The sequence below is a fragment of the Macaca nemestrina genome, chromosome 16, assembly GCF_043159975.1.
Source record: "Macaca nemestrina isolate mMacNem1 chromosome 16, mMacNem.hap1, whole genome shotgun sequence".
In the NCBI taxonomy this organism is placed as follows: Eukaryota; Metazoa; Chordata; class Mammalia; order Primates; family Cercopithecidae; genus Macaca; species Macaca nemestrina.
Genome location: NC_092140.1, coordinates 76,239,941 through 76,263,491, shown reverse-complemented (window position 1 = coordinate 76,263,491; position 23,551 = coordinate 76,239,941). Strand labels below are relative to the sequence as shown.

Genomic DNA, 23,551 nt, shown 5'->3' with positions numbered 1-23,551 from the left:
GCTTTATAAGAATAGTCTCTCTCTAAAACAAACACATACAACTCCCTCACACACACACACACACACACACACACACACACACACATATACACAGCCCACACACACACTGTGCCTTTGTAGGTCTGGGATGAGACCACTACATATTTGAGATGGTGATTCTGATATGCAGTCAGCATTAAGGAAACATTTTATTAGAGAAACTCTCCGTGCACCAAAATACCAAGTGAACAGACTTTTATAGGGAAAGACTTTCCTATAATTGTGGGAAAAACATGTGGCACATGACTTCATCTTGAGCAAAATCAATTATAGCTTCCTTGCAGATAATATTGGTCTTACACAAAACTAAGTCATGACAGTGATAGAGAGAAGGTGGGTGAAGAAGAGGGGCCACCAGGAGCCCCCATGGGCCTATCGAGGCATGTTTGAAAGACAATGGGAGTATCTATTTAGTTAGATGCAAGAGATACAAATTGTCATGTTTTGGTTGGTGTAAAAATATTACCATCCTCGTGACTTAATAATATTCATTATACTTCTGCCACTATTCATAGTACTATCTATGTTCACAAAATGGAAATAATTGCAACAAATATAATGGTAGCAAATTTTAATCAAACTTCCAAATAGAAGTATTGGTTTAGTGAAATATAAATTTCAAGCTTTTTTCTAGAAACTTTGGAACACATAGGGGGAAAAATCACCCAGTCTTACCATTCAGAAATGATTATAGTTAACATTTTCATAGGTAACCATTTTTCTCAGTTGATGTTACACTGTGATAATTTTCATTTTATTAAACATGATGCCTGAAAATTACTTTCAAATGGTTCAGCAGAGAAAGATAGAAAGAATGAGATAAAGCAGCTTTGTAAGATTTTAACAATTAATAAGACTAGGTGAAAAGTATACATTATATTATTTCAGCTTCTTGGTAGGTTTGAAATTTTCAAAATAAAAAGCTTTTTAAAAAGTTTGAAATTTTCAAAAAAATAGGAGAAATCTATTCAGTGCAAGAAGTAGACAAGCAACAGGATGGATTACTCTAAACGTCATGTGGTTAAAGGCTGGAACTAAAGATAATTTTTAAATAGTTAGAAAACTAGCAAGTCAAAAAAGTATAATCTATTATGGTTTAGTGGGGAAATTTAACTATAGGGAATATGATTCTACATTTTTATCAGTATTCATGCAATAGCCCCAGTGAGCCTTCTTATTTTTATCTATCATCTTACTGACATTGTCAATGAACTGAGAGTCATGGTTTCAAATGTACACCATTAAATAATGATGCCCAGCTGAGATCAAAACAACAAAAGCCAAAAGACTTTTAAATAAAAGAGTCATCTGGTTGCAAACTAAATAAAGCCAGTGGAGTGCCTGCAAACATTCTCTCTCTCTCTGTCTCTCCATAAACATGATTTTTTCCCCCAATGGGCACACTTTAATTCTTCTGTGGAATAATATAAAATGTAAATAGATAACCCATATTATAATTAATTATCCCACTATTGGTCAAGTTGATTGAGTTCAATTTTTAGGTTCATAAATAATACCATGATTTTTTTCTAATTTCAACATTCCTTAGGACAGACGTCTAGAAATGAATACTCCATGTGGTATTGAAAGTTGGCTTAGCTCTGTCTTTCCCACTGTCAATGACAAAGAGAAAGGGTGAGTCAATGTCACTAGAGAAGCATGAATGCATCTTTTGGCCAGACTCTGACCCCACACCATGGGGGTAGTTAGTTTGGGTTGAAGTAAGCTGCTATAACAAAGAGATCCTAGGATATTGTGGCTTAATTAAGTTGGAAACTTTTTTCTCTCTCACTTTACCACTCAGATGTGAATGGTTCAGAGCTGATGGGGAGGCACTACTGACATTCTCAACAAATGGCTTCCATTTCTGGGTCCAAAGTGGCAATGCTTGTTCTTGCTGTTTTACAGACACTGGGAAGGGGTAAATGATCTGGGGAATGTATGTCCAGTTGTTTGAAGGGCGAGATCCACAAGTGAAGTACATCATTGTAGGTCACATCTCATTGGTCAGAATCTAGTCGTTGGTTTTACCTACCTACAGAGCTGATAGAAAATGAAGTAGTTACCAGGACAGCCATGGGCTCAGCTAAAACTGGGAGAAGAGATCTGGCAGCACAGTGAATGGATCTGCCTCAGCTTCTAGCTGAGTTCTTGGAACCCAGAGGGTGAGCAACTGAGACACTGTGTAATTGCTCTTTTTTTCCTACGATTTCTGTCTCCCTCAACATTGAGCCTCTGAGATCTAAGCATTGGAAACATTACAGTCAGATAGTGAAAAGTTTGCTAATCTGACAAGGAATCAAGGTTCATTAAACTCTTCCATGTGCATTTTTATAGGGTATGGCCAAACCAGAGTTAGATAAGTGCAGATGTCGCTAGGTACAGGTTCATTTGAACTCCACAGTTCAATTCCCGCCCCCCACCTCACTTCCCCTCTCCCTCTCTCTTTCTCATCCTCTACATTTCCTTTGTGCTTTTGGAACTCTCTTTTTTGTTACAGATAGGTACACAAATACAAAATTCAGGGGTTCAGTGGAAACAAACAAGCTTTAAAGTAGAATTTACAATGAGATGCCTAATGAACAATGGTCTATTCGCACAGCTGAAAGCTCTACTCACAAATCTCTTTCCCTTTTAGATTTGTGAGGAACAAGGGATTGTATTCTCTGCATGGGATTTTGCTTCTGGGCTAGGGTTGACTGCAAGTTTATTGGACTGAGCACTACGTTTTGTTTTGTTTTTACCATAAGGGACTTCTGCAAAGAGCCCCAGTTCTCATCATGTGCTGCGAGAAAAATGGAGACGGTTTGCAGAACAGTTCTTTCTCTTTGTTCAAAATTAGGTTCAAGCTGAGAACCACTGTGGATATTTCAAGTTCTGTTTTGGATAAAATAAGCAGACGTGTTTGAATGAATTAACTTTGTAAAGCAACTCAGCACCGAGACTGAATTAGTGCTGAGGGAAGGAGCACTGTGTCGGGAGTCCCAACACTTCTGTCTCCACCTTGGCCTTGCCACAAAATCTTCATAGGACTGTGGAAAAATACCCAACATTTCTGTGCTGTGGTTCCCCAATTACATACATTCAGAGATACTTACAGTTCTAGAAGAATGATTTTATAGATACTGCAGTCTGCCTTTGTTATGGCAACAGGAAGACTTAGTTGAGCCTCTGCCAATCCTTCCCTCCACAAACCAGGTACCATCAATCATGCATTTCTTGGAGACCCCTGGGACCTACACTCAAGCACCCCACACTGTAGATCCTACAATATTTTGTGGCTTAGATTTTATTTATGGGTCTGCTTCCCCAAGGGCTTTTTAAAATCAGAGCCCATTTCTTATTCATCTGTGTTGTCCCTGAAGCGCCAGTACTATGCTTGGCTACGTACTGGATGCTTGATAAATACATGAAATAAAAATATACCTGATATCAGAAGGTTGGTTAGTGGCAGGGCTGGGTCAAGAATTCAGGTTTCTTTAGTTTCACATCAGTCCTTCTCATGCTTGACCTCTCCCTTCCCTTAAAAATAAGGATAAAATGTAATACCATGTGCCAGAAGTTCTTGGGCACTAGAGATGCTGGTGTAGAAAGAGATGACTGGTGTCCTCATCCTTTGCTCAAGATTGTTTTGCTTTTTCAGTCTCTTAGTCCTTGATGATGATTTATTCTCATAACATGTTTGTCTTCTTTCTCTCTCAAGAACCTCTGCTTAGAGTGGTCCAGGGAAGACTATATTGCAATAGGGCCCAGAGCACTTTGTAGGAGCTTTGATGCCAATATCAAAAGCCCAAGATGTCCACTGTCTTAGACGAAGGCTAACATCTGCTCTCCAAGGTGTAACCCTCACATGCTGCCCTAAATAAGGCAGAACACCTCATGCCTCTGAATTAGACACAAGGCACCGAGAGGCAAGTGCCTGGGGCCGTCACCCAGGTCATCTCTGCTTGACACTGCTCAGCCTGCTTACAAATGGGGTTCTTGCTATAGCAGTCAAAATAACCACACAAGGCAAGGAAAAGACACAGACCAGAGTCTGGGGAGGTTCTGAGTGGGGCTGATTTTAGCACACAGAAGGGAATGAGACAACCACAGCCATGGCAATGGGCCGGGAGGAAGGAAGGCCACTGTGGGTCACCAAGAGAAACACTTCCTGCCATTGTCTGGCTATACAGGCTCAGATGAAAATAAAAATAGGTGGACATTGAAGATATGCATGTGTACATCTTGAGCTAGACCCACACAGAGGATCCACTGGGGCTGTGTTTGGAGGCCATAAAGAAATAATTCAGGGCATTTTGGCTCAGTGAAAATGGGATTTAAGAAGCCATGTGCAAGTCAAAGACCCAAGGAGCAGGGCTGATGAAACCCTAACCATGCTCTAAGGCGTCTGGAGAAGAGTTTCACATCTACGGGTCTCAGGTTCTCAGCCTGAGAACCATATAATAAAAACAGTATGGTAGAAGATACAGGGCAAAGCATGGGGGCACTATCAAATACTCTTTCATAAATGCTGGCAAAAAAAGTGGAAAGCCATGTTTCTAAAAGATTCTCAAACTCTTACCCTATTTCCCTAAGATTTGTTGATAGTCCAGAGAGGACTATTAAGGGATCTTGCATTCTTCTCAGGCACTTTTTTTCCTTCAGTTAAAATAAATTGTATCATGGAAAATATCAACTATGAATACAAAAATATGCATAGTAATTTAATGTACCCCTGTGTACCCACCAATCACTCTTCAACAATAATCAACTCACAGCCAATCTCACTTCATCGGGACCCACATCTACTGTCTCACTCCCATATTATTTGGAAATGAATTACAGATAATATATAATTTTATCTAAAATGTTTCATGTTGTATTTTTAAAACATAGGGACTCTTCATAGAAACATAACTATCCATTCTGAAGCTTAGAAAATTAGAATTCTGTCGTGTCATCAAATAGCCAGTACATGTTCAAATTTCCAGTCTTTTACATCTAATAATGTCTTCCTCATGGTTCCCTTCAGACCTACTCTACCCCCATCCAGAGAAAAAAACCAAAGCAGACTTACACAAGCAAAGAAGCTCTGATACCCTGGCCCTTTGGTTTCTATGCTATAGTAATGTAACAAACACATGATATGCCAGGAACAGAGAGGTGACCCCCAAATCGCAGGCAAGCACACTGGCAACATAAAGAGAAAGTAACTGACAAATCCCTAATTCTGGAAGATGCCCAGAGCAGCTGGGCCTGGAGCCAGGAGCTTAACAAATTTCCATCGTTATTGGCAGCCGACAAATGTAGAAGCAGACAGGGGACCTTCTTATCATGGGGAATTTTGTTAGCTGAGGCTATATGCATTTAAAAAGCACAATCAACCTGTAGTGAGTTGAGGGATTAAACATGATTTTTCTCAACTTGAATGACCCCTTTCCCTAAATTAAGCTGCCTATTTAGCGCCCTTAATAAATACATAGATAATTTAAACCATGTGGCAGCAAATTGAAAACATGGGCTTTTGGAACTATGTATTTTCTTTCTCATGTTGGAACACTTCCCTCGAGAAAAATCTCAGGTCTCATGATTATGGAAAAGAAAGATCTGTATATCTTTCTGATTAAGTGTCTCACGATACACACATACACGTTGATCAAGTTTTTTCTTCTTTCTTGGCTGAAGTGAAGCATATGCTTCTGAGAAAAGTGTTCCATCGACACTTCTTTGGCGGCTGCCTGGTCTATTTGTCAACAAAACAAAATGTGAAAGGATTTTATTTCTTTTCTTTTTTTTTTTTTTTTGAAATGAAAGGCCTCACATATTTATTACTGAACCCAGCCAACCAACGCATTCATAATAGATTCAGAGAGGAAAATACGTCGAACTCTCCAGAGAGTGGTGACATTTTCAGTTTGATACGGTAATGTGATCGTGACCTTCAGACAGCACAAATATATGTGCCATCTCATGTGCAATTCCTTATAGACCCAGCTTGGTTCTTCTCCAGTGTCTCCTTTTGGAGTTGTACCTTATTTTATTTCCAGTTTTCATCCGAATCCACTGGGGAATGGGACGATTTTGCTTTTGTTTCTTGGCCAGGAATCGCTTAATCCTGAAAGTCTTGTGAGAAGACATGGCGAGAAGTGGAGGCAAGAACACACCACGATGGCGGAGAAAGGAAAAGAGGGGGGCAAGGATTTTATTTCTATAAAAGTAATTACATTTCAAAGCAGCTTGTCATTATATACCATGAGGCATTACATTGAACCAAGATACAATTTTCTGCCTGATTGTTAGAAGTAACAATCTGTATTCACAAGTCAGTAAAATACTCAAATGTGTATCTTCTTTGTTGCTTGATTGGGAAAAATAATACTCCCAGCTTGAGTACCTTGAGGTTGGGACCACATGATTTGACATGCCAGTTTTAGGATCTCTGTATTAATCTGATTCAAAATACAGCTCCCACCAAAAACAAATCACTATTTACTTTCATATTAGGCATCTTGATTTTGACCCCCAAAAATGTTCAAAATGTGACAAAGATTTTCCTTTCTTTTAAATAAATGAGTGTCTCAACTTTTAGCTACAGTACAACTTGCTTTTTGCCTCTTTTATGTGTGCCCCAAAAAAGTTCATAAGCGTTTCAGTGTTCATGGGCCCGTGAGACTCATCTGGTCTCCTCATCTTCTCTGTGGTTAGAGTGCTTTCTGAGACATTTCTCACCACAGATTCTCAGAGATAAAGTCTACAGCTTCTTTTTGGTTCCCTGCTTTTAACCTCTCCATTATTGAGCAAAGAGTCTTAAACAAAATTCCATAATAGGACACATCTTTTTCATTTCCTCCCCAAACCTTTTTTTCCCAACTTTTACTTTAGATACGGTGGATACATGTGCAGGTTTCTTAGACTGGTATATTGCACTCAGGTAGTCAGCAGAGTGCCCAGTAGGTAGTTTTTCTACCCATATTGCCCTCAATTCCTCCTCCCTCTAGTAGTCCACAGTGTCTGTTGTTCCCATGTTTATGTCTGTGGGTGCTCAATGTTGAGCTCTCTCCTATAAGTGAGAACTGCGGTGTTTGGTTTTTTGTTCCTGCATTAATTCACTTAGGATTATGACCTCCAGCTGCATCCATGTTGCTGCAAACAACGTGATTTCATTCTTTTTTTTTATGGATGTATAGTATTCCATGGTATATGTGTACCACAATTTCTTTAGTCAATCTAATGAATTAGTGCCACCACTAATGGGCAACTAGGTTGATTCCATGTCTTTGCTATTGTGAATAGCATGGTGATGAACATCCGAGTGCATATGTCTTTTTGGTGGAATGATCTATTTTAATAGATCTTGAACTTCCAATTTCAAACTACACTGACTTTCTCTTGCTACAGATACAAACAGAGCATCCTATGGGTAGGCCGTTCTTGGCTTATGCAAAAGGACATCCAAGACATTTTTTAAAAAGGTGATTCAGTCACCCCAGAATGGGGGAAGTAGTCACATGGGTAGATTTTGTCTGGTTAAAACTTTGTTTTGCCTTGGAAGATAGACATTGAAAAACAAGTCATGATGGCCAGATTTCTCCAGGATGAGAAGCCTAATTGTCTGAGAGAACATTGGCCTTTTGAGCCCATTAAGGAGAAACATGCCATGGAGCAAGCGCCCCCCTTTGAATTTGTTTTCAGAGTGTCCACTGACTGACTTCTCTATGGCAGACTGTCTGACGTCCGGAATCAATGGTATCATTTGAAGGAGCCGGTTTTTTAGACAGAGGCATGTGAACTTCTTAGGGAGTCTTTATACTGTATTAGTTTGTAAATCTAAATATTGCATGCAGCTCTTGGTTCAACAATGCTCCTCTTTTTCTAATAATTTGATGAAACTAATTGAATACAGGACACAGCTCACTGGTGGGCAAGTGAAGATGTTTTACTTAGCTTCTAAGGCAACATATAGCTAAAGAAAGCAAAACTGCCTGGCCTAGGTTTTAATGAGGTGATTAACTTAGCGTATATCTCTACAAAGGATTATTTCACTGTCAAGAGGGTGAAAGATTGGCCTTTACTAATTATTTAGAGGTTATATTTGGAATAAATCATTAGTATTCATTTTATAGATCATCTGAATAGCTAAAAAATAAAAAGATGCAAGAGAGTTAAATATAGCTACTACACATTTCCATGTTTTTACTTTTTTACCAGGATTACAGAAATCTTAGACTTAGTAGGAGCAAAATAACTATTTGTGATGGCTTGACTCTTAATGTTGGATTTAGTGTTACTCATTTAATCACAAATGCAGATGATTTTTCTGTTCACTTTGTTATATTGAACTCCTCGAATTTGTAAAACATACATACTGCAATGTTGTAACAAGTGGTATATTTTGGTAGTTTTGTCATGCTCAAATCCTAACTGAGGATAGTACAACAAGGCCAGTTAATGGTATAACTAGATTCGCTCTCTAGAGCTGTGCTATCCAATATGGTGGTCACTAGCCACAAGTGACTACTTTGATGTAAGTTAACTTTAATTTAAATTAAAGTTGAAAATTCAGTTCCTCAGTTGCACTAGTGCTTCAAAGCTACCGTATTAGACATTTTCACCATTGTAGAAAGTTCTAGTAGAAGGTGCTGCTCTGAAGAATCCTAAACTCACTGAGTGATTACTCTAGCTTGATCTCTGCGTTTTCTCACCTAGGAAATAAGTAGGTGAGATCACCAAGTCTCTAGGATCCTCCCACTTCTGAGATTCTCATCGCAAGCATTTTCCTAATACCTGGGGGCCACATCTGTACAACTCTCAGGAAGCCCCTGTGGTGAGAAAAGGCACTGGTGACCTGGTGAAAACTTCTTGGAACTTAGAGGACTTGCATGTAGTCCCAGCCCTTCAATGCAAGCTATATAACTCTGGAAAAGTCACTCAATTACTTTGAGTTTTTTTGCCCATTTATCTAATGAATGGACTCTGCTGAACAATTTCCAAGGCCTGATTTACTCTAAGATTCTAGAATGTCATTTTAAAAATACTCCTCCCTGATGATGCTGGGTCAAGCAGATTTTGGTACTGCGTCGTCTGTGATGTTTTCTTTGAAAACATTCTGAATTCTCACAACACCCGTTCAAGGAAGGGGAAACTTATTACCATTTTCCTTTTGCTGCAGTGGAGCCTTCCCTGCACCCAACAGTTGGAAGACGTGTGAAAAATTGCCAGTCAAGCAGCTGTTTTCAATATAAAGATTCTTGGCATGTGTGCAGGGTATCAGAGGGATCAAAGTTTTCACTTTTTTCCCCAAAAGTTTGGGTGTCTTGTAGACTTACCATGTGAAAAATACTTAGTTTAGTATTTGTGTCTGATCGTTAGCTAAAAAACTATTATCTTGACTCTTCAATATTATGAGCAATATAGAAAAAAAAATTAGTCATTTGATTTGAAAGTTTTGGCATAAATGTTTCCATCAGGATGGCCTTTGTTCAGTTGATGTTAAGTGATTAATTATAGAATACTTTAATTTGAGGAGTTTATCTAGAACATTAGAAGACTAGCGCTAAAATGAAGGAGAGAGATCTATATATTCATTTGAATACTTTTTAATGGCAGCCTTCTGTATGGAAGGCACTGTTCTAATGGTGAGCACTCAGAAATAAACTAAAGAAACAGAAAATTCTGTTCCAAAGGTGCTTCTATTCTAAAGAGTCTCCTGTAGAGTTTTCAAAGCATGTTCCAAAATTAGAATTTTTCAAGACATTAGAAGAGACTACATGAGCAAACACAGACTGTGCTCATATAAAGTTAGGAAATTGAGTGTTAAACAAAATTAAAGTTTTGTTTGTTTATTTATTTATTGTGGCAGGATTTCCAGAGTTTTAAAAATGCTAAGTGCACTATGAATTTCTAAGACTAAAATATCATGGGCAGTGGAAAATAAACCATTTTTATTCCCATAAATAAACACTTTTTTATTTCCCTAGAATATTTCATTAACATGACTAAAGCTCTGTTGAAAGAAAATAGCTTGGTAGAAAGCCTTTATTGCTAGATCATGGGCTAAGTCATTAGGACTCAAACCTATTACATTCCTTAGATAGAGTCCATCTGATACTTTTAATTCACTACTAGTCTCCCCAGCGTGGGGTGTAGACTGGATTCTGTTCCAGGCATATTAAATGCTTGGACAGCCCATCAAATGCACAGCTGGTGCTCAGTCATCCTCAGCAACCAAAGGATGCCTGAGAAGGGTCACCAGGGATGATGGGGATTTTGCTTTGTTAAATCAGAGCTGTAGCCAACACCATGCCAACAGTGTGGGGTACCCAAAGCTCTTGGATTTTAGACTCAGAAGGCCTGGGTTAAAACCTGAACTCTACTCCTTATTTGCTGAGCATCCTCAGATGAATTGTTGACTTCTCTGAGCCTATTGCGCTGTCTATAAGAAAGAGGAGATTATAGCGGCTCCATGGGTTCATTATGAAGCTCATATGGGATATTGTGTGTGAGGGTGCTTTGCAGTTTTGACTCTGACTACAGAGCAGGCCACACTGGCATGGGCCACGTGGATGTACCCCTCATCTAAAGGGGTATTTTGGCAATGGAGGAAGCTGGGATCCACATTGTCTTTTTACATCTAACTGAGAGAACATGGCTCTTCTGCTGCTTTTAAAGGATTCTTACTCCAGCCAAAACACTCAGCATTGAGGATTCAGTAATAGGTACAAGTAATGTTCAGATTTATGTAATTTGGGTACAAAAAGTATGCTTATATTCCCAGTACACTTTCAAATATGACATTGCTTATCTATCATTCTTCTTTTTTCTTTTTTTTGGTTTGTTTGTTTTTTTGTTTAGAGACAGAGTCTCACTCTGTTGCCCAGGCTTGAGTGCAGTAGTGTCATCATAGCTCGAACTCCTGGGTTCAAGTGATCTTCCTGCCTCAGCCTCCCAAGTAGCTGGGACTGCAGGTAGGCACCACCACACTAGGCTAATTGCTTTATTTTTCATTGTTTTGTAGAGACAGGCCTTGCTATTGCTCAGGCTGGTCTTGAACTCTAGGACTCAAGCAGTCTTCCTGCCTTGGCCTCCCAAAGTGTCATTCTTTTTTAAAAAGGGAGCTTGATTATTTCTGTATGAATTATGCTATCACCTGATTTTCCTCAAGTAGACCAGTGCAATGCAGAAAAGATCACATAAATATTCTTATCATTCAATTATTAGAAAAACTGGAATTTCCTTGGATTATTCTGTGGAATTTACCATCTCCCAACCACTATTGTAATTATTTGGTCAGCTGGTGGCCTGTCTCAACAGAGAGGTCAGGAAAACAAACAGCAAAACAAAACTCTTGAGTAGAATTCTCTTATCAGTCTGAAGTGGTTAAAGCTGCCATGCAGGGCCCTCTGTATAAAGAAATAGTTCTCCCCCTTCAACGACTCTGAAAAGTAAAAGAACAAAAGTGTGCTGTCTCCAAAAAAGGCATTAGTGACTGTTAGAAGGCCGAAGGGGAGAGATCTGCTAACTTGACAAACCATGATTACTTTTTACAGCTCATGAAACTGTCTTTTTAAGAGCCGTGCTCTATGACCTTAAGTTTATTGCACTCACGATTCTAGAAATGTCATCTTTTGGAAAGATGAGAAGCCTCAATGAGAAAAGACAAGATTAACAGCATGGCTTTTGCCCAGTGCTAAGCATCTTAGCATTTGTTGCCAAACAGGGAAGAAAATGGAGAGCAAGTGTGCTGGGGGACTGTGCCATCTGTCCGCACAGACAACCCCTAACCCCACTTCATTCCTTAATAGCAAGGTCTGTTCGTCCCCTCTGCTTTATAAACTGATATGTAATGGCCTAGATTAAATCACAGCTTCCTTCCCTCATAGATGGTGACCTGGAATACATCACATTTCTTTCTGTGAGTCCCCATTCCTTCTATATAAAAAGGGAGTAGTAACAGCCTTCTCTCTGAGAGTTGGGATAATTGGCAGCTAAAAAGATCTTGATAAAATATAAGTCACATAATGTCACTCCTTTATTCAGGATCCTGGAATGGCTGCCTGTGTCACTCTGAGTAAAAGCTAAAATCCAGACAGTGGTCCACCAGCAAGACCAGGCAGGATATGGTGCCCCATCCTCTCTGACCTTTTCTCTGACCTCTTTATCTCCAGCCGTGTTGGCCGCCTTGTTGCTCAGGCAGGCCCCTGCTCGCGGTTCTGCCTCAGGGCCTTGACACATACTATTCCTTCTGCCTCGAGCTCTTCTCCCCTAAGTGTTTGCATGGCTTAGATCCTTAGCTCTGAGGACCTCTACCCAAATATCACCTTCTCCGGGATCCTATCAACCCTATTCACAATTGCAAACTCTTTTCCCAGCCCCTTTCCCACTTTTCTGCTTTATTTTTCTCCAGAGCACTTGTCACCAGATAACATGTGTATTTTACTCATTTATTATGTTTATTATCGGCCTTTCTCTTCTTGAATGAAAGCCAGTGAGGGTAAGGGTTTCTTTCTGTTCACTGCTATATCTCAAGCACCTGGAATACTGTCTGGCACATAGCACTCAGTAAGTATGTGTTAGATGAATGGATATTAAATAATAACAAAATTAAAGCATGTAGCATTGTGCCTTTGGTTAAAAAAATGGTGGGAAGAGGTAATAGAAGAGGTACTTGAATATGTAGCATGTTCTACATTTTATTCCCATGACTTGTTGCAAGTATTAAAGAATCAGCCCAGATTATTTGCTAGTCACAAAAGGAACACATGTGAAAGGTGTTTTTTTGTTTTGTTTTGTTTTGTTTGAAAGAAAATGCTTCTTTACAGAAGAACACCATCTGATAAATACAAAAGGAATGATAGAATTAAGAATCACCATTTTATAATCCCTAGTGAAGTCACTGATTCTGGTATGGGTTTACAATAGATGCTAAAACCATAAGATGAAAGATGGATGGAAAAGTGGAAGCTGAGTGAGGCTAAAATATCAATCCACTGATTTCTCACTAGCCACATAGGTTAAAATATTGAAGAAAAAAACAAGTATCCTGTTGCCTTCCTTTGCAGCATCGGAAGCCCCAGGAGATAAGAGGGAGGCAAGGAGGAGAAGCTCCTGGAAACCCACTTCCACCCATCCTAGAGCCACAAACAGAGACCCTGAACTTTTTTCAGGACAGGGCTCCTGACACATGACACTGGTATGTGTTTAGAGCAACTTGCAATCTTTAAACTTAGCAATGGAGCTTATGAATGAAATTATATTAGCTAATGAAAGCAGTGAAATACTGAGCTATATTGTCCCATTTATTCTATTTTTGCTTCTACTTTTCCTTTCATTACTAGACAATTTAATTCAAATTCTATTTAAGTTTAAAAAGAAAGCAACCAGTTACCAATTTCAGTGGTCTCATCTAGCCCCCTTGTGCCTTGTCATGCTTATCCTACAGTGGACCAATAGTCCAGAAGCCACTGCTGAGGAGGGAGCTTTGCAAGCCTGATTTGTCCACCCTCCCTCTCTATAAACTGTCAGTGAGAGCCTGGAATAGGTATTAATATTGCTGGTAATTGCACAACCATCGAGTGCTTAGATTTTTTTGCAAAGAGAAAGACAACAAAATTCAGTTGTAAAGTAACTCCTGAGGAAACCAGGAATTCAGCGCCCACCCGTAAAGAATGGAGTCATCCTGCCCTAGGCATCCTGACGATTAAATACTCTATGAGGAGGTCCCACTAAGCTTAGTTCCTTTTTCTTTTCCCCATGTTCTGTTTATTCCTTTTGAAAGGAAAAGCAAAACTAGCTTTCCATACCCAGTGGAGAGTTTATCACGGGGAATAAGATGTCAACAAGTCTTGAGAGTAGCTGGACCCTAGACGGCATGGGGACTGGCTTGTAAGTGATAGCATTTTAAAAACCCATGTGGCATTTCACAGGAAAGCAATACAACATCCCAGCGCACAGTGCAGCGAGGCTGGCCAAGCCCCAGAACAGAGCGGCCTCACTAACCACATTCCTTCTTCCTCAGGCCAGCCTTGGGAATTTCTCCTCCTGGGTTTGGCAGGCTGGCTTTCCACTAGAAAATTTGCATAAAATTTAAAATAAAGAAGAATACAATTACTTTATAGATTTAAGTTTGCTGGTGTTAGAAAACATGGACAGTGAGAGACCAGAATGCACTACCCCAAAATATGAAGGATTGCTGAGCTGATGGCATTTAAGAAAGAGCAATTACAAGAAAACTCTCCTCCCTCAGGAAAATACTTTTACAGAGACAAAAAGGCATCCTTTTCCCTCTCTTCCCCACTCTTCTCCCACGGAAAGCAAAGGCCAACCACTGAAGACAAGCTTTACTAACTAACCCTTCCTCCAAGTTGACACCACCCCATACAAACTCAGAATCCTTTCCCACTGTTTTATCCTTTCTCTAAAGATTTACTGTTCTTTGTTGAAGATGCTATATAAGCTGTACTTCAAAGCCATCTCTTTGGGATGAACTCATTCCCTCTGTGTCTCCTATGTATATATAAAATATACATGTTAATAAACTTGTTTTTCTCTTATTAATCTGTGTTTTGTAACAAGCTGGCTGGGTGGCCAGCTGAGAAATTAAGAGGATTATTATTTTTCACCTACAAGACCAAAGGTGTACTTGGTGTTTCTGATTATGTCATAGCCAGAGGGCAATTCTGTGGAGGCCCCCATACCATAGATCCCCTAGTCTCTGGCTTATTTTCTTTCCCTCTTTGAGAGTAGAACTCCCAACTTTTATCTCCATGGACTCCATACTTAAAAACTTGATTTTTAAGCTTGCACTGTGTCTTAATGTCTTAAGTGATAGCCCAGATGGCCTTCTGGTTTTCATCTAACTTTATAAAATAGGCCTACCTCATATTCTCCTTGGATGAATGCACTGGGAAGTCTAGTTGATGAGGTCCTGGAGGGCTAGTCTGAGCATAGTCAGAGGTGGGGTGGAATGATCTGCCAGACATCGTTTCCTATGAGTTCTCATGATCAGAATCAAGGCCTAGAATCAGGAGGGAGCCCAAGAGAATCAGCTCAGAATGGGGAGCCACATGGTCAGAGTATGAGGCAAATGATCAGAACAGAAGGTCAGGCTGAGACCTGGGGATGCTCCCTAGATCACAGTGTGTCATTGCAGAGGCTTTTAATGTGGCACCCAGTGCCTTGAGCCTGAATGGGTGGACTGATGAAAAGAGCTAAGAAAGCAAATATCTCCAGGCACCAAATACCAATTTTGAAGACCTGCCCCAGACCAGGAAAATACACAAATGGACAGTTGTCAACCCGTACATGCCTGTAGGGCTGTGACCCATTAATGAAAAGAGTCAAACTCTGTAAGATATTTGAAAAGATTTATTCTGAGCCATATATGAGTGACCAAGGCCCATGACACAGCCCTTAGGAGGTCCTAAGAACATGTGCCCAAGGTGGTTGGGGTGCAGGTTGGTTTTATACATTTTAGGGAGTCATAAGACACAATCAAATACATTGAAGATATATACTGGTTTGGTCCAGAAAGGTGGGACAACTTGAAGGAGGTTGTGGGGGCTTCCAGGTTATAGGTAGATTTTAAAATCTTCTGATTGGCAGTTGGTTGAAGGCATTATCAATAGAAAGGAATGTCTGGGCTACCATAAGAGGTTGTGGAGATGAAGGTTTTATTATGCAGATGAAGCCTCCAGATAGCAAGCTTCAGAGAGAATAGATTGTAATGTTTCTTATCGGACTTAAGGTCTGTGTTGATGTTAATGCTGGAGGATATAGTGAGGCAAGTCTGACCTCTACTTCCCCTCATGGCCTGAACCAGTCTTTCAGGTTAAATTTTAGAGTGCCCTGGCTTAGGAGGAGGTCCATTCAGATGATTAGGGGGCCTTAGAATTTTATTTTTGGTTTATACCCACAACTTCTGCAGCAATTGACGCAGAACAATAAGGACTTGATCAATGACGGTCAGCTTCACTATTTTTTTGCCTCCACTTTCAACTCTAAACCACTCAGAGAAGGTCAAATATGGTCCCCAAACCAATCACATAAGATGCACCACTTCTATTTAGCCTGACTCTGAATGGCCTATGCCAGTGACCTCCAATCAGAGCATGCCTGAGGCTTCTCTTTTCACCATGGAGGATGCCCACTCTTCCACCTGTCTGTGAGTCTGCTAAATATTAATACAAGTGATGCAGCTGACTCTCTTACTATAGACTTACATGTTCTCATTTGGATAGTCTTCATTTCCACAAGATCTATATAATAGACATATGAAGATTCATTATTTAAACAAATATCCCAAGAACCCACACATCTAAATAGTGCCATCCTTTTCAAGTAGTCTCTGAAGAATTAAAATATACTCCAATGATACCATTGTTGGGGCTTTTTCACTCCCGTAGTTTGGCAAGCAGGAGGGAGTGGCACTCAGCAGTTTCTTCTCTCCTGTTGTTTGTTGAGCAGGAGGGAGGGTTACAGCTCTTTTATTCCTGCTGCCTGCAGCTTGGCAAACAGAAGCATTACAGCTCTTTCACTCCCACAGGTTGGTGAGTTGCAGGTTCTTGTCCTGCATCCAAAAGGAATAAGGTACGCAGACAACAGAGAGTGAGCAAGGCAGAGTAGAATTTTATTGAGTGACAGAAAGAAAGCTCTCAGATGTGAGAGGAGACCTGGAAGTGGGTAGCCATCTGTGAGACTGAGTCCAGGGTTTTTATGGGCTTACAATGGGGGAGTGCATGCTGATTGGCTCATGGGTGGTCTTGGAAAGCACCATTCGATGGGTTAAAAGGCATCATTCAGAAGGAACCAATAGAGAGAGAGGGAGTAAGATGGGGACGGAAGTTCTCACTCTGGTCAAGGACTCTATCTGGAACTGGCAGCTTGGTTTTCAGGTTTTAAACTGTTCTTGGCTTGAAGGTCAGGTTTCACCAGGGACTCATCCCTGTCTGCCTAGGAATTTGTCTGTCTCCTGTTGCTATCACCATCATTTCTCAAAATATTTTTGGCACTTTTCTTTTTAGCATTGAATTTGGAGCCGATATAGAATTGTGTAGTGAGTTTACTCTTCATCTGATGCTTTCACATTTTCAATCATTCTCCCCTCTCTCTCTCTCTAACATACAGTAACATACAGTATCCCTGCACCCCTGTACTTTTCATTTCTGGCCTAGAATATACCCTCTGCAAGTGGCATTATTAATCTTATTCACCACCCTTGTCTCCAAAATAACTTCTGTTTCCCCGATTAACCCACTCCCCTGCAAGAGTTTGTACTTTACCAAAATGCTATTCCAAAGAGTGACTCAAGGTTTTTCCCTCTATTTGAGAGGAGACTTGTCACAGACTCTACCTGTCTTTGCATTTTGCAATACGGGAGAATACAGGCAGATATTTAATCAATTTTGCTTTGTCTCAAATACTCCCTAAGTTCATTCTCCACCATGTCCTTCCTCAGATGGGGGACACTTTCAGTGTGCATGCCAGAGTGGGGAGAGCAGACCCTCTATCACTGGCAAAGCAGATGGTGTGTTCTCATTTCTTTGACACACATGTGGGACAGGCTTTTTTGTGCTTGTTCTGTTCTTGCCCTGCAAATGGTGCAGCAGCATCTGTGGCAGAGACTAGTTTGGGGGAATTATAAACTGCATGAACCCATGTGAGTTGCAAGCAATCACTTTTCTCAGTGTGAATTCCTACCATTAAATGGTACTTGTCCCTATACATCACTGCTTTTGTTAGTAAGGTTCAAACATCAGAAGTCTGCCAAGTGATTCTCTCAGTTCAGGTGAGTTTATAATGATTCTTTCTGGCTCTTGTAAAGAAACTGAACAAAGCAGCTCTGAGTCAACTCTGGGGTTGCACAGACAAATGTCCAGGGCATGCTGGAGTGTTTACTATGTACGAGGCTGTAGAGCTGAGAGCCCGCTGAAGCACAATTGCTGGAAATGGTCTATAAACAATTCATAATAAGGATATTCAAAAGGGGCACTTTGCTTTGAAGTGATAAAATCATTGAATTGTTCACAATGTCCACATTGATCCTTTGTAATTCTTCAGTCATTCCCCTAGTATGGTATGCTGTGAGGTTGGAGATGCCTGGCAGGATGTTTGAGCAGTTCCATTTTAATTCTTTACTCTATATTAGCTCTTGGGGGTGGGTGGGTGGAGAGGAAGTCTTCCGAATCCTTCTCCTCTCATTCTTGTACCTCAAGAAATTTCCTGCCCTGTCATTCCTTCGAAAACATCAATTAGTGCTCAGAGATGTGTATTGACACACCCTTCCCGTCTGCACAAACGACCTTGGGGCTAACAGGAAAAAAGAAGCCGACCCAGAGTCTGGTGACTGCCAGTCTGCACATTATCTCCTCGCTGAGACACCACAAGGTAAGGACATTTCACCACAGATGTCACCTGAGCGGGAGATGGCAGCCATTTTCAAGGGCCCAGGCAGCACTGTGGAAGAGGTCACCCCCAGTCTGCTGTCCCTAACCTGTGACTGAATACCTGTCATCTATTCTGTAGCACTCTATGCTGATCTCCCTCATGAGGCATCACTCTAATTCCTTGTTTGCACATCAGTCTCCCAAGAGGCTGTAAACTCCTTAGGGCAGGGGTTGTATTTTAGCATCGCTTTATGACCAGCTGAATCAAATCAGCAACAGTGAAAAGCGACCAAAATCAAAATTTGATGCCAAGCATTTTAGGGAATCAGGAAATAAAATATGTAAGTATATACATATATATGTGTGTATCTATCATGTATATACATATATATGTGTATATCTATCATGTATATACATATATGTGTGTATATCTATCATGTATATACATACATGTGTGTATGTATACACATGTACATACATACATTAGATGTGTTGGAATGGCATGGTTTTAGTCCTCTGGGAATTATTTGTAGAAGAAATAAATCTGTGTAAAATAAATCAAAGTCAAAATTTGCCATAAAACTAATGATCACTTTCCAACTGGCTTCTTGTGAGACTCAAAAAACTTCACAGATATGAAAATCACTTTGGAAACATAATGCTTTTTAGCCATAGATAATATGTTATTGATAATAATAATAGATATAACTATATCTATATAATCAATATTGTGACATGTCACTCATAAGTACTTCAGCATGCATTTTCTAAGAATAAGAACATTCTACTACATAAATAACACTTTCATTATGATAGCCAAGAAAAAATAGCATATAACATATCTAATATACAGGCCTTATTTGAATTCCCCAATTTTCCCAAAATTGACTTTCATATATTTTTTCTCTGATCCAGGATCCCGTCAAGATTCACACGTTATATTTGGTTGCTATTATCTCTGTGATCTCTTTAACTATAGTATAGTTCTCAGTTCTCGTGTCTTTGCACTTTTTAAAAGTTTTTTGTAGAGACAGAGGTCTCACTTTGCTACCCAGGCTGATCTCAAACTCTTGCTTCAAGTAATCCTCCCGCCTTGTCCTCCCAAAGTTGGGATCCTTTGTACTTTTTTTTTTAATGATGTTTTTATGAATTCAAGGAAATTGTCTTCCTGAATGTCCCATTGTCTGGCTTTATATGATAGTTTTCTCATGATTGGATTCAGGTTAGCCTATTTGGTAAGATATTGCACATAATTTACATTTTTAAAAAATTATTTTAATCATAAATATACTATAGTACTGTGGCAGAAAACTTGAAAAGTAGAAAAGAAAGAGAAGCCACCAATAATCCCACTGACCTGACTCACACAATATCATTCCAATGCATTTCCAGCCTTTTCCTTATTATTCTTTTTAGCATAGTTTTAATTCTGCCAATCCAACTTTGTATTCTGGTGGTTTTTTACATAATATCACATCCTAAGCAGTTTCACTATAAGTAATGGCATCAGTACTAACAATATTAACTGCCATTTATTGAGTGCTTAATGAGTCAGAAGCAGTATCAGGCAAACTATATTTATTATTTATTTATTTTAAAGTTCATGACAGCCTTATGAAATAAGTTCTATTATTATTCCTGTTTTGGGACTGAGAAAACTGAGACTCTGATACCACAGCTGGTAATGAGTAAAGAAGATATTTGAAACTGGGTGAATGTGATTCTATTCCACTCTCTGTTTCCTATAATTTCTATTGAATGTGCTTCGACCTGTTCATTTCATGTAAACACACTAGTAGCCCTTATCAGCTTAGGCCTGCCCTGCTGTTTTAGAATATTTCACAAACCCTAACTTTTTCTTTGGACTGCCCCTTCAACTTATGAGCAAAGCCCTGCACTGGCTTCAGAGACTAGTGCTATTTTTTGCCTAAGAACTTAAATCTAAACCAAATTTAGTTTACCCAGTCTATTTTTGTTTCTCAAGGAGGCAATGCAATAAAGTCATCAAAAAGACTGGGTAAAGGTGAGTGAATAAAATCAATCAAATGAGACTACTGCTGAGGCCAAGGTCTCACGCATTCCAGGCCACCATGGGTGGTGGTGGCAGGTTTCTGTCCCTGGGCCCCAGAGGCCCCTCTTCGAGGAGGTATTGCCCTTGACAGAAGCATGGCTGTGGGTTGGGGATCTGTCTTCTCTTTGGCTCTCATAGAAGACCCTGAAATTTAAGCTGTGCAAAATGATCCTGATGTAAAGGGCCTCTAACCCAAGCACACCCCAGTGATTAGAAATGTGTCAGATGTGAAAGCCTGGAGAAGCACAAATTCTAATACTTCTCAATGCCCTTTAATGTGGGTTATATGCCTACATTTGTCTTATAGCCCATGGTGCCATCCAGGGAGGAGGCAGCAGCAGTAACAGAAACCTTTGCCAGTACAGCCTTTGGGAGGGCTGTGAGCACAGCAGAAAGGAGCCTAATGCATTTCAACTGCAGCCAAGTTAGTGGTTTAGACTTCATAAACCTGTCTTAAATGTTATGACTCTTATCTTTATGCCATGTCATTCCTACTCCAAAGGATAGCTGCTTAAAATTTTAAATATATAAAAAATTAAAAACCCCAATTCAGCAAACAGTTCAACAACTTTGATGAGAAGAAAAGTTGATTAATCACTTTTTTGTTGCTTGCCTTTCTTTTGGCCTTTTCCTGACCTTTTGCAAAACCATTACACATCTGGGATGCTCAATCATTTACTAAAAGGGTTAAGGCAATATAACCTCCGTGTGATTAAGAATAAAAATGAAGTGGAATGGAGTTCGTCACAGTTTTACAGTTTTACTTGACTCAGGGGTTGGAGGTGGTGATCAGGACCTAGAAAATTTCTATTATAATAATTTTCTTTAGTATTTGGTATTGAGAATGATGGGAAAAAATCAAGAGATGTGATTAACCCATGAAACTAGCTATATTTGGTTAAAGACTGCCCTAGCCCTATAAGTTATTTTGTGATGCTGTCTGTAATGAATTTAAAGAGCCTGTTGTTACCCACATGTGTCAGTTATCTATTGCTACCATGATGCTTCATAAAAAATAAACACAAACATTCAGTGGAATACAATAATACAATAATAGATGTTTATAACGCCTACATTTGGAGTGCTTAGCCAGGCAGTATGCTGATCTTGGCTGTGGACATTCACATATCTGGGGGTAAATTGGCTGTCAGCTGATCAAGGCTTCCCTTGACTGGGATGATTGGGGCAACTTGGCTCAGTTCCAGTTGTCTTTCATTCTCTAGCAGACGTATTCTTGAGGTGATGACAGAGGCACAAGAAAGCAAGCCTCAATGTACAAGACCATTTCAAGTCTTTGATTGTGGACTCACCTCTTCCATATATTTCTGCTTAGCTAATTCAAACTATGAACGCACCCACAGCCGCATCATACTTCTATCCCGAGGACTTCAAATCCTACTTCCACTAGCAGCTTTCTGATGGCTCACAGCAAGCCTTACCAATCTCGCCCTACCCCCCACCATCAATCTACTGGGCGAACTCTTCGCAATCACAACCTCATTCTCCTGATCCCATATTACCATCATACTAACAGGACTTAATATACTAATCACAGCCCTCTACTCCCTCCACATATTCATCACAATACAACGAGGAGCACTTCATACCTCCTAAATTCCATGGGACAAAGCTAATTTTGAGCCCGATTTCAAGTGGTGGAGCAGGTTACCTTATCCACGGTAGGAGGACATTACAAAGTTACCTGCAAAGACCTTGTTAAAGGGATGGTAAAAATCTGGGTCCATATACCAGGTGATACTATGTCATGTAGGGTTAAAGTCAGTATGAATTGTTTTACCAACAGCTAACATCCAGTGCAGATCCAGTCATGAGGACAAGCTGTGTAAGAACAACAGGCGCCTTGGTGGCTGGCTTCATAAGCCAAGGTAGAAGAAATAAATTAGTATCAAAAAGTAGCCAGGGCTGGGTAGTGGCTTACTTCTGTAATCCCAGCACTTTGGGAGGCCAAGGCAGGTGGGTTGCTTGAGCCCAGGAGTTCAAGACCAGCCTGGGCAACATGGAGAAACTCTTGTCTGTCACTACAAAAAAAAAAAAAAAAATTAGCCAGGCTTGATGGCATGTGCCTGTAGTCCCAGTTACTTGGGAGATTGAGGTGGGTGGTCTGCTTGAACCTAGGAGGTCAAGGCTGCAGTGAGCAGTAGTTGTGCTGCTGCACTCCAGCCTGGGCAACAGAGCAAGACCCTGTCTGAAAAAAAAAAAAAAAAAAAAAAAAAAGGTGGCCAGAAATGTCAATCCTTTCTTAAATTGATCCGTAGATTTGATGCAGCCTCAATCCAAATCCTAGCAAGATCTGTTGTAGAAATCAACAAGCAGATTCTGAAATTTTTATGGAAAAGCAAAGTAAACAGATTAGTGAAAAGAATTTGGAGAAAAAGCAAAGTTAATCTGAAGAATTAACTGTAAAGCTACAGTATCAAAAGCATGCATGTTGGTGAAAGAATCAACACAAGTCAATGGAATTAAACTGAATCCAAAATAAATCCACAAATAAAAGGGTAATTGATTTTCAACTAAGGAACTAAGGAAATTCAATGGAGGATAGTTTTTTTCAACAGATGTCAGTGAAACAGATACCGCTATGCAAAAATGTGATTTTCAACCCATCCCTTGCCTCAAATACAACTCAAAATGGAACATAGGCCTACATGTAAAACCTAACAATAAGAAATTTCTAGAGGAAATCATAGGGAAGAGATTTTTGGAACCATGGATAAGCGCTACTTTCTTAGCTAGGCCACACGCACAAAAATAAGTAGGACTTCATTGAAATAAAAAGTGCTGTTCTTTGAAATATACTGTTAAGAAAAAAAAATAGACAAGACTCAGACTGGGACAAAATATTTATAAAATACATATATTATGAAAGACTTGTTTTCAGAATATATAAAGAACTCGGACAAATAATAATAAAAATAAACTAACAACCTAATAAAAAAATGGGTAAAAGAATTGGACACTTCAGCAAAGAAGGTATGTGGAAGGCAAATGAACAAATGAAAAGATACTCAACAGTATTCATCATTAAGGATATGCAAATTTAAAACAGTGAAATACCGCC

The 23,551-nt window shown here is 39.7% G+C and overlaps 2 protein-coding genes across 7 annotated transcripts in view; one reads left to right on the top strand and one right to left on the bottom strand.

Moving 5' to 3' along the window:
• LOC105490730 (uncharacterized) overlaps positions 1–23,551 on the top strand; it is a 442,742-nt gene that overhangs the window by 343,352 nt on the left and 75,839 nt on the right. For 2 of the 6 annotated variants that reach the window (XM_011756622.2, XM_011756623.2), the window contains one exon: positions 10,873–13,047. The exons of the other annotated variants lie outside the window; for them this stretch is intronic. In XM_011756622.2, the coding sequence (XP_011754924.2) occupies positions 10,873–10,947 (75 nt within the window). In that variant the 3' untranslated portion in view covers positions 10,948–13,047. Of the gene's footprint in view, positions 1–10,872; positions 13,048–23,551 lie in introns of those variants that run through there. 6 annotated transcript variants of the gene reach the window in all.
• On the bottom strand, positions 5,830–6,219 carry LOC112428191 (large ribosomal subunit protein eL39). Its single transcript, XM_024795720.2, has one exon. The coding sequence runs from the start codon at positions 6,157–6,159 to the stop codon at positions 6,004–6,006; it is 156 nt and encodes a 51-aa protein (XP_024651488.1). The 5' UTR covers positions 6,160–6,219; the 3' UTR covers positions 5,830–6,003.